Genomic DNA, 17042 nt, shown 5'->3' with positions numbered 1-17042 from the left:
TCTTTTATTTTGAAGACTATTTATTGTACTAATTAGAAAACATGAAATAGGACAGGGAACTCCAGACTGACACAGCAGTTGTTTTTGAAAAGGAAATAAACTTTGATGAATTAGATAATCCAGATACATCATTGTAAACTCTTACTCTAGGTGCTCTTTGGTGAGAGACAGGCTTTGTTCTCTTGTTCATAACATTTCTCTGCAAAGAATTCTCTATGGAGTGAAGCGAATGAAGTGAATTATTTCTTACCAAGTAAATTTATCAATTCACAGATCTGCTCTACAGCTCACTTTTGAGTTCAGTTGTAGTCATGAGTGATCCTTCATATTTTATTAAAACTGTTCATTCAGGTAAGAAGTATGTTGAAATTTTGCCAATTATCTTAATAAAACCCAGCAATTTAAAACCACTAGTCATTTGTCTTTTTATTTAAAGGAAAGGTAAGTTATTTAGTGTTTAAATTTGTGCAGATTCCTTCAGAACTGGGAAATAAAATCCTTGGATGGACGTTTTCTTAAGCTTGGAAGCTTGGAACATTTAAAAAGATTTGCTAAATGCTGCTGTAACATTATTTTACCCCAGAAGAGAGGTATTTAGCCTTATACATGTTCTCTTCATTAGCTGAAATGCGAGGAGAGGGAGTGGTGTTAGAATCCTAAAAGAGAAGAGGAACTGGACCTGCCAAGGACTAAGCGGTGGGTCATCAAATCTCCCAACTACTTCATCCTTAGAACTCTGCATCTAACCAAGCTTTCCCCTTTCGCACAGCCTCTTTGAGTTTCAAGCTAGAAGAAAGTAAGGAAATAATCAGGTGAGCTGTGGTGGAAAGCCTCCCAAGGATTGCTGATGGGTGAGTAAAGGAGATAGAGTCAAAAAGGAGAATGTGGGGAAGGGAAGTCACTTACGACACCTGCATCTGAAGGGAGGGAAGTGACCTTACAAACGAGTCGACCTTGTCAATACACTGCACTGTTCTCCTCCTCTCTACCAGTAAGGCCTTTACAATTAATTTTACATAGTTTCAAAAATCTTCAATTCCTAATTCCCTAAATTCATTTAGTCCTTGGCATGACTTTATATAGTACCAAATGAACAAACAATTGAGGAAAAAATAAAAGGTGAAGTTTTGAAAGAATGACATATTTGAAGGGGTTTACTAAAGCAGGGAATGATAGAAAAAGAACATTTTGATTAATAAGTGTTACATTTGAAAAAATTCCCTAAAATATAGTATTACTTAGATCAAAAGGAACACCTCTTTCTGAAGCAGCAGCACACAGCAAGTCAGAAGGGAACTACTAGGTACAGTAAAATCATTTGAACATCATAGAAAACCCAAGTTACCAAATTATCAGAAATGACTGTGCCGACAAGCTGCATAACTGAGCATTTCCCCCACACCCGCCCCCGGTTGCTGTCAGTGTGCATCATTTCCTTTCCTTTCCTTCTTTTGAGATGGAGTTTCATTCTGTCACCCAGGCTGAAGTGCAGTGATGTGATCTTGGCTCACCACAACCTCCGCCTCCCAGGTTCAAGCGATTTTCCTGCCTCAGTCTCCCAAGTAGCTGGGATTACAGGCGTACACCACCACGCCCAGCTCATGGTAGAGACGGGATTTTCACCATGTTGGCCAGGCTGATGTCCAACTCCTGACTTCAGGTGATCCACCCTCCCACCTTGGCCTCCCAAAGTGCATCATTTTCTTTATCATTGCAAGGTTCCATCTGTCTTTTTTTTTTTTTTTTTTTTTTTTGAGACAAAAGTCCTGCTCTGTCACCCTGGCTAGAGTGCAGTGGTGCAATCTCAGCTCACTGCAACCTCTGCCTCCCAGGTTCAAGCAATTCTTGTGCCTCAGTCTCCCAAGATGCTGGGATTACAGGCGCGGGCTACCACACCTGGCTTTTGTATTTTTAGTAGAGACCGGGTTTTGCCATGTTGGCCAGACTGGTCTTGAACACCTGACCTCAAGTGATCTGCCTGCCTTGGCCTCCCAAAGTGCTGGGATTTACAGGCGTGAGCCACCATGCCTGGCCCCATCTGTCATCTTAACAGCAATTAGTAAAGAACACTTTTTCTATTGTGCTTTAGGGAACCTCCCTTTGCTTGGCCTAGGAATAACCTTATGGAAGATCCCTTATTTACATTTCAAACATCACATTCTTTTCTGAGAGCCCCAACTGTTGGCTTTAGGAAGAAGTGCTCTTCCCTGGGCAGTTGGTTGAGCTTGCCTCGCCTCTTATGCTGAGCTGTAGGATGCTGCCCCAGTCGTGCAACCTCCAGATGAGGGGTGTCCTCTCCTCATTGTGCAAACAAGGGCCCTCACACACAGGTTCTATTTGATTTTTATAATCTTGCTTTAGGACCAGGGAAACAAATGTGAAAAACTGTCAAGAATGATACACATTTGGAGAAGCCATTTTCCAAATGAGTAACTGGAGTTTAACTAAAGATGAAAAAGTTGTCCCTGCTAGTCATTACATTGAGTAGTATGACAGCTACAGGATTAGGGGTGGCCAGTTAAGCCAAATCGAATTGCTGCGGGCTCACCAGGTCAAATGAAACCCAGTGGGAGGTGAGCCTATGGAGCAGTCTTTCCCAAATGCACACCAGGAGACACTGACTGACCTGAAGGTCTCGGGCAAGGACTCTGGCCAGCAGGGTCGGCAGAGCGGGAAGGGAGACTCCTGGTCAACATGCCAGCCAGAGAAAAGGATTTTAGAAAGAGAGCAGCCCGTACAATTGATGTCCCAAACTACACTGTGGTTAATCTTATCATCTGCTCTTAAGCATCCCTAGGCAGAGTTCTAAAACTTCTATAAATCTAGACTATGAAGGCATGTATTGGTAGATGTGAGAATGAGAGGTAGAATGAGGAGAAATCTAAAAATAGTACCACATAAAGATTCAAATGAATATGCAAAAAAGAAAATAGCTCTTGGGGTTTTCTATTTCCCAAATTTCTCTCATCTTATCACCTTTATAATTTAAACATTAAAAAATTTAGATAAAAAATTAAAAATGGCTCATGATTTTCTGAATTCTGGTTTTAGAATTAATTACAGTTATGTTTTACATTCAATAAAATGTGTATTTTCCACACACACATATATATATATATATATTTAAATCACAGCACTTCCAGCTTCCACTCTGGGATGTAGGGGTAGAAGGAGCATTTCTTCCACTCTTACAATGCAAATGAGCCAGATGAACTATAAATTAGGACTTTTTTTCGAATCCATTGGAAAGTTGAGGGTGCAGAGTAACCAAATGGCCCCAAACGGAGAGGGGCAGTTGCCTGCAAGGGGAGAGAAGACATTAGCACTAGTTTCGGTAGGGCCGTTGTAAACAGACACTGAAAAGAACAGCCTTCCTAAAAGTGATGATTAGTGAAGGCAGAATATGGGCTGCAAGAGTGTTAAGACCCAGGGGCCTGCAGAAACTGAGGGAGTTGCCCTATCTTCCAGGCTTTTTCTTCACAATCTCTACCAGGGGCTCAGAGAAAACACTGGAAAGAGCCCTAAGAAGTGTCAGCTGTGACGCACACACCCAGGGAAGTATACAGCGGCCTTGGTCATGGGTAAAGGAACTTACTGTACGCTTTCTCTCATCTCACAGAACAGAAGCATTCTATGAGGGAAAAGGGGCACAAATACTGTGCCGTCTGGACACTGGTGAAAAGTCACTGTGGCAGAGGGAAGAAAAGCCCCATCCCGGAGGAGGGGCAGAAATACCACTGGTGGTGATGGTGAGGACGCACCTCATCTGGAGGATGCGTGGCTGGGCAGTAATTAGCTGGAAGGGGGCAAGTAAACACAGACCCTCCCAAACCTAAGGACACAGTGCCTAAAACTGCAACTTAATCCCAGAACGCCAGCTCCTCCCCAGCCCCCGTTACACTTCAAGTAACAGCAGAGTATTTCCAGGAGGACAGCAGAGCAACGGAAGCACAGAGAGAGACCCTCTCAGAGACACAGCACAAAGCTTCTGAGCCTGGAAACTCAGGGTCAGAAACACAACGTGAACACAACTGTGAAATACGTGAACACAACTGTGAAATACAACGTATCATCACAGGAACTCGAGACCACTAAGGAAAATCACAGCAAATCTAATCTTGAACCGTGCACAACTCCTAACTACTATTAGGTTGGCACAAAAGTAATTTTGGTTCTTGCCATTAAAAAATGCGAAAACCGCAATTACTTTTCCACCAGCCATAATACATTAATTCAACCTCTGTAACAAACGTCTTAGCAGCAGGAAAGGCCGCCTCACTTTCAGGTGTAGACACTATTCCCCAAAGTATCTTGTCCTATGTGAGATGTGTCGCTTTTAACAAAATATATAGAGCTATATGAAAAGCCACGAAGAAAACATTCTGAAGACATGAAACAATCATCAGAACCAGACTCAGGTAACAGATTTTGCAAGTGAGAGAGAACTTTAAAAAATTATGGTTTTGGGAGGCCAAGGCAGGAGGATCACCTGAGGTCAGGGGTTCGAGTCCAGCCTGGTCAACATGGCGAAACCCCATCTTTACTGAAAATACAAAAATTAGCCAGGCGTGGTGGTGCAAGCCTGTAGTCCCAGCTATTTGGGAGGCTGAGGCAGGAGAATCGCTTGAACCCAGAAGATGGAGGTTGCAGTGAGCCAACATCGCACCACTGCACTCCAGCCTGGGTGACAGAGCGAGACTCTCTCAAAAAAAAAAAAAAAAAGTTAATATGTCAAGAAAAATGGTGGATACTATGCAAGATCATATGGGTGATTACAGCAAAGCGATGGAACCTATAATTAAATAATAATAGAAACGTAAGACATGAAAAATACCATAACAGAGATGATGAATGCTTTTAGTTGGCTCATCAGTAGGCTCTAAACTGCTGAAAAGAAAATCAGTAAAACTTGAAGATAAGTTAACAAAAATTACCTTAACTGAAACACAACAGAAAAAAATGAAAGCAAAATAAAATCAACCCAGAACATAACATCCAAAAGCTGTGGGACAGTATCTGTGTAAAATATGCACAACTAGAATCCTAGAAGGAGAAGACAAAGATAATGCCTCAGTCTCCCAAGTAGTTAGGATTACAGGCATGCACCACCACGCCTGGCTAATTTTGGGCAGAAGATAATGAGCAGAAGAAATATTTGAAGAAATAATGGCTTAGAGTTTTCCAAAATTAACGACAGACACAAAACCACAGATACAAGAAACTCAGAGAACACCAAGCAAAGCTAAGTGAGGTGGGTCACACCTGTAATCCCAGCACTTTGCTTGGCTGAGGTGGGAGGATAGCTTAAACTTAGGAGTTCAAGACCAGCATGGGCAATGCAGTGAGACCCTCTCTGAAAAAAAAAAAAAAAAAATTAGCTGGACATGGTGTGTGGCTTGCAGTCCCAGCTACTCGGGAGGCTGAGGTGGGAGGATTGCTTGAGACCAGGAGAGTTGAGGATGCAGTGAGCTGTGATTGTGCCACTGCTCTCCAGCCTGGGTGACAGAGCAAGACCTTGTCTCAAAAAAAAAAAAGGGCTAGGCATAGTAGCTCACACCTGTAATCCTAGCACTTTAGGAGGCCGAGGCAAGTGGATCACTAGAGGCCAGGAGTTTGAAACCAGCTTGGGCAACATGGAGAAACCCTGTCTCTACTAAAAATACAAAAATTAGCTAAGCATGGTGGTGCACGCCTGTAATCCCAGCTACTAGGGAGGTTGAGGCACAAGAATCGTGTGAACCTGGGAGGTGGAGGTCGCAGTGAGCTGAGATCGAGCCACTGCACTCCAGCCCAGGTGACAGAGCAGGACTCTGTCTCAAAACAAAAAACAAAATCAAGCCGGGCCTGGTGGCTCATGCCTGTAATCCCAGCACTTTGGGAGGCTGAGGCCGGCGGATCACAAGGTCAAGAGTTCGAGACCAACCTGACCAACATGGTGAAATCCTTTCTCTACTAAAAATACAAAAAATTTTTGGGCGTGGGGGCGCATGCCTGTAATCCCAGATACTCAGGTGGCTGAGGCAGGAGAATCACTTGAACTTGGGAGGCAGAGGTTGCAGTGAGCCGAGATTGCGCCACTGCACTCCAGCCTGGGCAACAGAGCGAAACTCTGTCTCAAAAAAAAAAAAAAAAAGAAAAAAAATCAGACCACACCAAGCAAGGCAAATACCAACCACACCACACCCAAGAAAAAGAAGTTTCCTGGCCAGGCGTGGTGGCTCACAGCTGTAATCCCAGCACTTTGGGAGGCTGAGGCGGGCAGAGCACTTGAGGTTAGGAGTTCAAGATCAGCCTGGCTAACACGGTGAAACCCCATTTCTACTAAAAATAAAGAAAATGAGCTGGGTGTGGTGGCGCACGCCTGTAATCCCAGCTACTTGGAAGGCTGAGGTAGAAGAATCACTTGCACCTGGGACGCGGAGGTTGCAGTGAGCTGAGATCACGCTATTGCACTCCAGCTTGAGCAACAAGAGCAAAACTCTGTCTCAAAAAAAGAAAAAAGTTTCCTTCTAGTTGGTTACACTGGTGAATTCTACTAAACAGTTAAAGAATAAGGCCAGGCACGGTGGCTCACGCCTATAATCCCAGCAACTTGGGAGGCCAAGGTGGGTGGATCACCTGAGGTCAGGAGTTCAAGACCAGCCTGGCCAACATGGTGAAACCTTGTCTCTACTAAAAATACAAAAATTAGCTGGATGTGGTGGCAGGTGCCTGTAATCCCAGCTACTTGGGATGCTGAGACAGGAGAATCGCTTGAACCTGGGAGGTGGAGGTTGCAGTGAGCTGAGATAAAAAAAAATAATAATAATAAATAACACCAAATCTACGCCTTCTTTTCCAGAAAAGAGAACACTCACTTTATGAGGTCAGCATTACTCTGACACCAAATCAGATGAAGACAGAAAATTTCAGACCAGTATGGCTCTGAATATAGATGGAAAAGTTCTAGGCAAAATATTAGCAAAACAAATACCATTACACACCTATTAGAATGGCTAAAAAATGGCTGGTTAGCTCAGTTGGTTAGAAGAAAAACTAAAACGAATGGCTAGAAAACTTCTGGCAGTGCCAAATGTTTGTGAGATGCAACTGGTACTTTCATGTGCTATTGATGGGAATGCAGAATGGTATGTCACTGTGGAGACTGGGCAGCGCCTCAGTAAAGACTCTACTTACCATATGACTCAGTGCAGTGAGCGCTGATACCAACTACCCGGAGTTCAGTCAAACTGTACAGGTTATGGGCAAAGTTTTCCACAAGACTGCCCTCATTCCAGACACTAGCTCCAAGTTCCAGGATCCTGAGGCGACCCTCACTTTTGACCAGCTGACTACAAATTTGGGCGTTTTTGCTATCCTACTCAGGTTTGATAATTGACTAGAACAACTCACAGAACTCAGAAATGCACTTATGATCAGAGTTTCATTATGACAAAAGGTTACAAATAAGCCAGCTAAAGGGAGAAATACATAGGGTGAGGCCTGGGAGAGTCCCAAATGTGAAGGCCCCTTGACTTCAGGACAACTTACTCTCCAGGCACACTGATATATTTCCCTGGTTGACGGTGCTCTGTACTTACATATTTTATAAAAATATGTAAGAGTTTCCCTCTTATTTAGAATGCCTTTCTCTGACAGAAGCCTAGCTCTCATTAGCTATGATATATGTATGTACTTGTTCAACCCTAATATACAAGTAGCTTGTATAAATAAGAGGGAAACTCACTCAAGCTTTAGTGTCCAGTTTTTTTTGTTTTGTTTTGAGATGGAGTTTCACTCCTTTTGCCCAGGCTGGAGTGCAATGGCACGATCTCGGTTCACGGCAACCTCTGTCTACCACGTTCAAGTGATTTTTCTGCCTCAGTCTCCCAAGTAGTTGGGATTACAGGCATGCACCACCACGCCCAGCTAATTTTGTATTTTTTGTAAAGATGAGGTTTCTCCATGTTGGTCAGGTTGGTCTCAAACTCCCGACCTCAGGTAATCCGCCTGCCTTGGCCTCCCGAAGTGCTGGGATTACAGGTGTGAGCCCCCGCGCCTGGTAAGTATCCAGATTTTTACTGGCACTTCCTTATGTAGGTGTAACCATCACTGGCAGTGAGTCGGACTGGACTATCACATGGTTCAGAGCCCAGCTCTCTAATGACACCCACAGAATTTCTGGTGTAGCCAGCCCCAATCCTGGGTCATCTCATAAGCATAAACTAGCAAGGGCCACCATAAATAACTCCTATCACTTAGGGAATGCCAAGGATTTAGAGGGCACTTCCCAGGAACTAGGACAAAGGCCACATTCTCTATTACATACCCAGCAATCCCACCCCTAGGCATGTATGGTTTGGCTGTGTCCCCACCCAAATCTCATCTTGAACTCCCACGTATCGTGGGAGGGACCCAGTGGGAGGTAAATGAATCATGGGGGCAAGACTTTCCTGTGCTGTTCTCATGATACTGAATAAGTCTCATGAGATCTGATGGTTTTATAAGGGGGAGTTTCCCTGCATAAGCTCTCTTGTCTGCCACCATGTGAGATGTGCCTTTTACCTTTTGCCATGATTGTGAGGCCTCCCCAGCCACGTGGAACTGTAAGTCCAATAAACCTCTTTCTTTTGTAAAATGCCCAGTCTCGAGTATGTCTTTATCAGCAGCATGAAAACAGAATACAGCATGTAACACTAGAGAATAAAAGCTTACACTCACACAAAAATCTGTACCCAAATGTTTACAAGAGTCTAATCATCCCAAACTAGAAATAACCCAAATGGGCAAATGAATAAACAGTGGTGTATCCACACAGTGGACTACTACTACTCAGCAATAAAAAAGAATGAAGTGCTGATTCACACAAGATGAGTGAAACTTAACTGCACTTTGCGAAGCAAGAGGCCGAACTGTGATCCCGTTTACATGACTCTGTGGAAAAGCAAAAACTAAAAGGGCAGAGAACAGATCACATCAGATCAGATCAAATCAGTGGTAGCCAGGAGCTGTGGGGAGGGAGGTGGTTACCTGTTAAGGGCCAGCACAGGGGAATTTTGGGGGTGACTGAAATGTTCTGTATAGTATTGTGGTGGCGAATACATGACATTTGTTGAAACCCACACAAGTGTATGCCAGAAAGACTGAATTTTAATGTATGTAAATTTACAAATTAACCAGGATATGTGGGGGAGGACAGAATGTAGACCACAACAGATGAACCTAACTGTTACACCAACGAGGCACAATATCACAATGAAGGGAATGGGAAAGAAAAGAATTAATGTAATTTTGAATCTAAGGACCTAAATATCTTTGAAAAAAATGTTATGACACGATACTGAAAAGCTAAAGACTAAAAGAACTGTATGCAAGCACTGTATTTTAGGTGGTAAATTTGTTTTTTGTAGGGCACAGCCTGGAATCCACAGGAGGCCAACGGTTCTGAAGCTACTTGTATATTCGGGTTGAGCAAGTGCATACATGCATCATAGCTAATGAGAGCTAGGCTCCTGTCAGAGAAAGGCATTCTAAATAAGAGGGAAGACCAGAATGAGGCCTCTGGAGTTGAACTGTTACCAGTGTAGACTCACAGTCATAGTGACACACACACACAGATATGTACAGAAATACATATAAATGTGTGTATCTGCATGAGTAACTCTACAGTTGGCCCTCTATATCTTTGCTTTCTGCATCCATGGAGTCAACCTACAATGGACAGAATTTATTTTTTAAAAAATAGCACAACAATAATTTACACTGTATTTATTTACATTGTATTAGGTATTATAGGTAATCCAGAGATGATTTAAAGTATCTGGGAGATCAGGTGTGGTGGCTCACACCTGCAGTCCCAGCTACCTGACAGGCTGAGGTGGGAGGATTGCTTGAGCCCAAGAGTTCATTGCTGCAGTGAGCTATGCACAGCTGCAACCCAGCCTGGGCAACAGAATGAGACCCTGTCTCAAAACCAAAACAAAGTATCCAGGAGGATGTGCATCGGTTATATGCAAACACTGTGCCATTTTATATAAGGGACTTAAGCATCTGTGGACTTTGGTATCCACAGAGGGTCTTGGAACCAATTCCTCACAGATACTGAGGAACAGCTGTCTATATGCATTTTCTTTCTTTTTTTTTTTCTTTTTTGAGATGGAGTTTTGCTCTTGTTGCCCAGGCTGAAGTGCAATGGCAAGATCTCGGCTTACCGTAACCTCCACCTCCCGGGTTCAAGCAATTCTGTCTCAACCTCCCGAGTAGCTGCGTTTACAGGCGTGTGCCACCACATCTGGCTAATTTTGTATTTTTAGTAGAGATGGGGTTTCTCCATGTTGGTCAGGCTGGTCTTGAACTCCTGACCTCAGGTGATCCACCTGTCTTGGCCTCCCTAAGTACTGGGGTTAGAGGCATGAGTTGCTGTGCCCAGTCATACATTTTCTCTTTTTTGAGACAGGGTCTCACTCTGTCACACGGGCTGAAGCGCACTGCAATCTCTACCTCCCAAGCTCAAGTGATCCTCCTACCTCAGCCTCCCAAGTAGCCGGGACCACAGGTGCGCACCACTACACCCAGCCAATTTACATTTTCTATGTATCCACTGAGTGGGACTAGAAGCAGTGACAGTCTAATAATAATAAATATGTGGCATCCAAATCTTTGTTTCTAAATAGCATTCTCCAATAATAAGAACCATGGTTCTCCAGTAAGTGGTTAATTCCATGGCTAGGGTAGGTATCTTGTGATGTCAGAAAGCAAAGAAATGCTTAACAACAACAACAACAACAAGAATGAGACATATGAAAAGGGCACAGGAGCCAATCTGGAAGAGTTTCCAATGGCTGAAACCAGAACAAGCCAAGCTACAAAATATTAACTCAAAAACAAAATAAATATCCATCATATATAGATATATAAAGTAGCTGATATAAATAAGTAGCTAAAATTACAAAAACGAGGAAGAAAGGACTTGTCCTTACAGCATTCTAACAAAAAACATAGAAGAAATTAAGGAATTAGAAAATTACCATTAAAACATTACAGTAACAATTTCCTTATGCAAGATCAACTACTAGGTGCTAAAATTAGTTAGCGTTTTGGCCGGGCACCGGGCACAGTGGCACATGCCTGTATCATAGCACTTTGGGAGGCTGAGGCGGGAGGGTCGCTTGAGCCCAAGAGCTCAAGAACCCCATCTCTACAAAAAACACAAAAATTCTCCCGGTGTGACTGCGCATGCCTGTAGTCCCAGCTACTCAGGAGGCTGAAGTGGGAGGATTGCTTAAGCCCAGGGGTTTGAGGCTTAGTGAGCCGACATCGCGCCACCACAGAAAAGGTAACAAAGTCAGACTCTGTCTTCCAAAAAAAAAAAAGTTTAATAGAAACAAGGTATCTGCATAGTTTCAAAATATCTGCCCCATATATTTAGTAATTACAAAGGGGTAAAAACGTAAATCTATAGTAAGAAATCCTCACAAAGGCTGGGCACGGTGGCTCACGCCTGTAATCCCAGCACTTTGGGAGGCCAAGGCGGGCGGATCACAAGGTCAGGAGATTGAGACCATCCTGGCAAACATGGTGAAATCTCATCTCTACTAAAAATACAAAAAAAACTAGCCAGGAGTGGTGGCGGGCGCCTGTAGTCCCAGCTACTCGGGAGGCTGAGGCAGGAGAATGGCGTGAACCCGGGAGGCGGAGCTTGCAGTGAGCTGAGATCCGGCCACTGCACTCCAGCCTGGGCAACAGAGCGAGACTCTGTCTCAAAAAAAAAAAAAAGAAATCCTCACAAACACCACCTTAACCAAGTAATCTCACCGTTTAGTTCACCAATAAAAAATATCAACATCAGGGTTGGGCACAGTGGCTCATGCCTCTAATCTAGCACTTTGGGAGGCCAAGGCAAGTGGATCACTTGAGGTCAGAGTTCGAGACCAGCCTGGCCAACATGGTGAAACTCCATCTCTACTAAAACACAAAAATTAGCCGGGCGTGGTGGTGCGTGCCTGTAATTCCAGCTACTTGGGAGGCTGAGGCAAGAGAATGAACTGAATCAGGGAGGCAGAGGTTGCAGTGAGTCGAGATCATGCCACTGCACTCCAGCCTGGCCAACACAGTGAGACCCTATCTCAAAAAAAACAAAAAAAAAAACCAAAAAAACCCCAACATATCAACATCAGGCCAGGAGCACACCTGCAATCTAGCCTGCAATCAACCTAGCACTTTGGGAGGCTGAGGCAGGGGGATCGTTTTGAGCTCAGGAGTTGGAGACCAGCCTGGGCAACATGGTGAAACACCATCTCCACAAAAAATAGGAAAATTAGCCAGGTGTGGTGGTGGACACCTATAGTCCCAGCTACTCAGGAGGCTTAGGTGGGAGGATCACTTGAGCCTGGGAAGCAGAGGCTGCAGTGAGCCAAGCTGGTGCCACTGCATTATAGCCTGAGTGACACAGTGAGACTCCGTCAAAAAAAAAAAAAAGTATATATATGTATATTGATATATCAACATCATATCCCCCCTGATGTGATGCACTGAGAAGGGCCTTCTCAATAATGCATAACCTCAATTTAATATAAGAAAGCATCTAACAAACCCAAATAAGAAGAACATTTAAGAAAATAACACATCCTCTTCAAAAATATCAAGGTCATGAAAGCAAGGAAAGGCGAAGGAGCTGTCACATACTGAAGGATCCCAAGGAAACACGGCAACAAAATACAACGTGGGATCCTAGACTGGATCCTAGAACAGAAAAAGAACATTTGTGAAATAATGGTGGAATCTGAACAAATTCTGTAATTTGGTTAACAATATTATAACCAGGATTAACTTCTTAGTTTTGATCACCATTCTGTAATTATGTAAGGCATTAACAAAAGGAGAAGCTGGGCAGAGGGTATATGGAAACTCTTGTACAATTTTTGCAACTCTTTTGCAAATCTAAAATTATCTCACAATTAAAAGCTAAAAACAAAGAATAATCTTTAGGTTTTAAATTATTTGGTATCAGAATGTTGGGTTTGGTGCAAGCAAGATAAAGTGGAAAAGGCACTAGACCAGCAGTTCACCCCATCCCTGCCAGTGGTATTGAACCTTAAGAGAATCATACAACCTCCCCGAACCTCAGGCTCCACGGCCAAACAGGTTTGATATACAACTCATCTACCTCAAAGGTTACTTAAGGATCAATAACACAAGTAGTTAAAGTTGTCCAGAAAGGACATGTTCATGGACAACACAAGCATTAATATATCTCTAGCCCTAAGAGAAAACTCTATTCAGGAGAGATTTTCCAGGAATGAACTTGAGATAAAACACTAAATACAGAAGCAAGGTAACAGCAGACAGTTCTTCGGCAAAAAAGGAAAGGTTACAAAAATAAAAATAAAAAACATGCTGAGGGCTCTATCAGGGTACAGAAAGAGCAAAAAAGTAGGACAAGCAGAGAGTGGAGTAACTGGTTCTTTTCCTGTGCCTCTTCCTTCCCTCTCTGCTACCTAAATGTTAGCACAGCAAACTACATCAAGCAAGAGGGGAAACAGCGGTGTTCCCGGCATCACCGAGGAACTCGGAGCAGCCTTAGTATATAAGACAGCTTGGCAACGAGGGAGAAACTACTGTCCTGTCCTAAAGCGAACAGGTCTGAACTAAAAGCTATCATCTCTGAAGAAACCTTTTGGTCTTTCAGGTTTATTCTAATTTTAGAATGACTGGGATGGATGCTAGGCATCACTCCTCACCATGAGACTAAACACAAAACAAACTAATCAAATGTTTGGATCTTCTCTACACTACTAAACAGCCACAGTCAATGAGTAGAAAAAAGGGGTTTCTGGTCCCAATTTAATAAATAGCAGAGGCATATTTTCTCAAGTTGATTTTATTAACAAAAAGTGCAAACTATTTTGAACAAAAGTAAACTATGAGTCACAGCATTCAGCAAGACATAAGACACGGAATAGTGAACAATATTCACTAAGTAAAATACAGCAGATGAGATGTTGCCCACATGTATATTTAATTATTCATGCTTTTTCAATAGTCTCTTAGTCAACTTTCAGTGTAATTTTCACAAATATATAGCAACTCAAACACAAATGCAGGAGCACAATGGCAAAGTGTGGCAACTGTTTTGGGCTAATTATGAGTATGAAAGAAAACCTTATACCACAGTTTCACATTCATGTAAGCCACTGTGCAACATGAATGAGTCTTTAAAGGTGCTGACACTGAAATCAATGTACAACTAATGAAAATAAAGAAGGCGGCTTTAAAATATTTGCTGCACTATAGTCGTATGGTAAGAGGCAGAAAAAATGAAAGGATTTTAAATAATCTTACATGTGTCTACAGGTCCAGGAACGTTAACGAATCCAGGTGAACTTAATTCATTTAAAATTACATGTGCAGAAGTCACACAACAGAAAGATTCCATGCCATTAAACAGTGTGCCTGTGCCTGAACAAGTGAGAGAAGATACACACTCCAAAAAGGAGATTCAGTCTAGTGTTACTTCGGTTATTCACATAAAGTGTCTACAGGGCAGAATCTCTTCATAAGCAACTGTTCTGTTCACTAATCTATAGGAACTAATGGAACTGTAATTAAACTGTAATTAAAACCCCAAATATAAAGGTGATTATTTAAACACAACTAAGCTCTAGCCAAAGACAGAAGAGCACCAGTGCCAGGCAGGTTACTGACGGCATGCAGGGCCTAGAGGTACATTTTCTGGCAGTTAATCAGCCTTCTGCTGTAATAGACAAACTGCCTTTTGTGAATGTACAAATTTGCTAAATTAATAGAGAACTACATTGCTATTTCCTCATATTACAAAGAACTTTTCCCATACTGTTTTTGCCATGTGCTACTGCTGTCTTAGACTAAACTGTGCCACCTTCCAACAGTTTCCAAACTACTATTTCAGGTCGAGATAATGAAAAAATAAGACCAAATCTGATTATCTGACTGATGACAAATTTGAGCACCAACTACAGCAAAATTCAGGGTCAAGGTAGCTTGCAAGTCAGTTCTCTTGATTTGGCAATTACCTTCCACTGTTTTCATCTGGATTGAAGCTGAGATCTTCAGGGCCTATTTGTTCACCATCAGGAAAACTGGAATGTGTATCTATGATTGAAAAATAGATAAAGAAACCATTTTAAATCTAAAAGCATATAATATAACAAGGGGAGTATTTTCCTTCTCAAGTCTTTAAACGATCTTACCAAATAACGTTATTTAAGCGATAAAGATGTGCTGAGTTGTGAACAAATCTCTGTCTTCAGAGAATTTGTGATCTGAGTCAGGTATAATCAAACACAAAGGAAAAATAAAGGAGAAAAAACAAAATGTGTAATAGACCCACAATTAAAAGATGACAGGAATTGTCTCATTTTGTCCTCCTGGGGACAATCTGGGGAGTTTAAGAAGGGAACAAGAAGCAATGATGTATATCCTCAAGATTCAAGACCTTATAAACATAAAACATATTTCAAAGCCAATTAAACTATGCATGCAAATATCACTACAAAACCATCAGCACTCCAAATAACTGGTTCTGTATTGAAACATATTCCAAACATATTCTGTATTAAAACATATTCCAAATGCTTGGTTCCGTATTGAAAAAGATACCAGAACACCAGGAAAATATGTAAAATATAAAGCAGACAATTAGCAAAGGCTTGACAATGTTGTCACTCCAGGATATCTTGCAGAGGAATGCTCAGATTGATTATTAAGGCCTCTAGGTAACTTTAAATGTGTATTTCTCTAACTTGACAGTATATCCTTTTCTTGATTAATCTGTATTCCAGAAAACTGCTTCACAGCAGAATGCGTATGGTATATCCATATGACAGAATATTAGGTTGCCATAAAAAATGAAGTTTATGAAATTTTAAATAACATACAAATATATTTAAGTGAAAAAAGCAGAATACAACACTATTTATAAAATATTTAGGTAGGGCTGGCACAGTAGTTCACACCTGTAACCCCAGTACTTTGGGAGGCCGAGGTGGGCAGATCACCTGAGGTCAGGAGTTCGAGACCAGGCTGGCCAACATGGCAAAACCCTGTCTCTACTAAAAATTACAAAAACTAGCTGGATGTCGTAGCACGTGCCTGTAGTCCCAGCTACTCAGGAGGCTGAGGTGGGAGAATTGCTTGAACCTGGGAGGCAGAAGTTGCAGTGAGTTAAGATCGTGCCACTGCACTTCAGCCTGGGAGACAAAGCAAGACTCTATCTAAAAAAAAAAAAAGAAGAAGAAATGCAAATAAGAACAGAAGAAAACAAGGTAAAATATTAACATTAGGTTTCTCTTGTTGAGTTTTTTCCTAATAACTTTTTTGGAGGTAGGAGGGAATAAAAATTGATTTCACAATCTGCATGTATTTCTAAGTTATTTTTGTTTTAAAAGGTTAAAGTTATCCTACAGTAGGCTAGAAAAATCTCTGAAAAGGAAAAAAATCCAAACATCTGAAATCTCCCCAGGGTTGGCAATCATTTCCTGTGAAGGGAAGATAGTAAATATTTAGGCATTGTAGACCACAAACGGACTCTATTGAAAATTCTTCTTTGGGCCGGGTGTGGTGGCTCATGCCTGTAATATCAGCACTTTGGGAGGCCAAGGCAAATGGTTCATGAGGTCAGGAGTTTGAGACCAGCCTGGCCAAGATGGTGAAACTCCATCTCTATTAAAAATACAAAAAAATTAGCCAGGCATGGTGGTGTGTGCCTATAATCCCAGCTACTTGGGAGGCTGAGGCAGGAGAATCACTTGAACCCAGGAGGCGGAGGTTGCAGTGAGCCAAGATCATGCCACGGCACTATAGCCTGGCAACAAAACAAGACTCTGTCTCAGGGCAAAAAAAACACAAAACTCTTCTTTCTTTTGCTTGTTTTTTTAAGACTCTTTACAAAGTAAAAACCATTCTCAGGTTACAGACTACACAAAAGCAGGTTGTGGACCCCTTCTCTACCCAGTAAGTAGCACTCATCAGGTGCAACTCAGCCAAATATTACCAGTTGTGTTTTTTCAGTACTCACCATAATAGTT

At 42.2% G+C, this 17042-nt stretch overlaps 1 protein-coding gene across 18 annotated transcripts in view; it reads right to left on the bottom strand.

Annotated features, from left to right (window-relative positions):
- The window catches only part of TRIM37 (tripartite motif containing 37), a 141301-nt gene that overhangs the window by 18895 nt on the left and 105364 nt on the right, over window positions 1-17042 (bottom strand). For 11 of the 18 annotated variants that reach the window (XM_037993013.2, XM_008011266.3, XM_037993016.2 and 8 more), the window contains one exon: window positions 15030-15108. In XM_037993013.2, coding sequence (XP_037848941.1) covers window positions 15030-15108 — 79 coding nt within the window. Of the gene's footprint in view, window positions 1-12663; window positions 12721-13842; window positions 15109-17042 lie in introns of those variants that run through there. The other 7 variants (XM_037993021.2, XM_037993027.2, XM_037993019.2 and 4 more) reach the window with 2 other exon arrangements.

The sequence above is a fragment of the Chlorocebus sabaeus genome, chromosome 16, assembly GCF_047675955.1.
Source record: "Chlorocebus sabaeus isolate Y175 chromosome 16, mChlSab1.0.hap1, whole genome shotgun sequence".
Classification (NCBI taxonomy): Eukaryota; Metazoa; Chordata; class Mammalia; order Primates; family Cercopithecidae; genus Chlorocebus; species Chlorocebus sabaeus.
The sequence above is the reverse complement of the archived record's forward strand: the minus strand, read 5'-3'. Positions and strand labels throughout refer to the sequence as shown.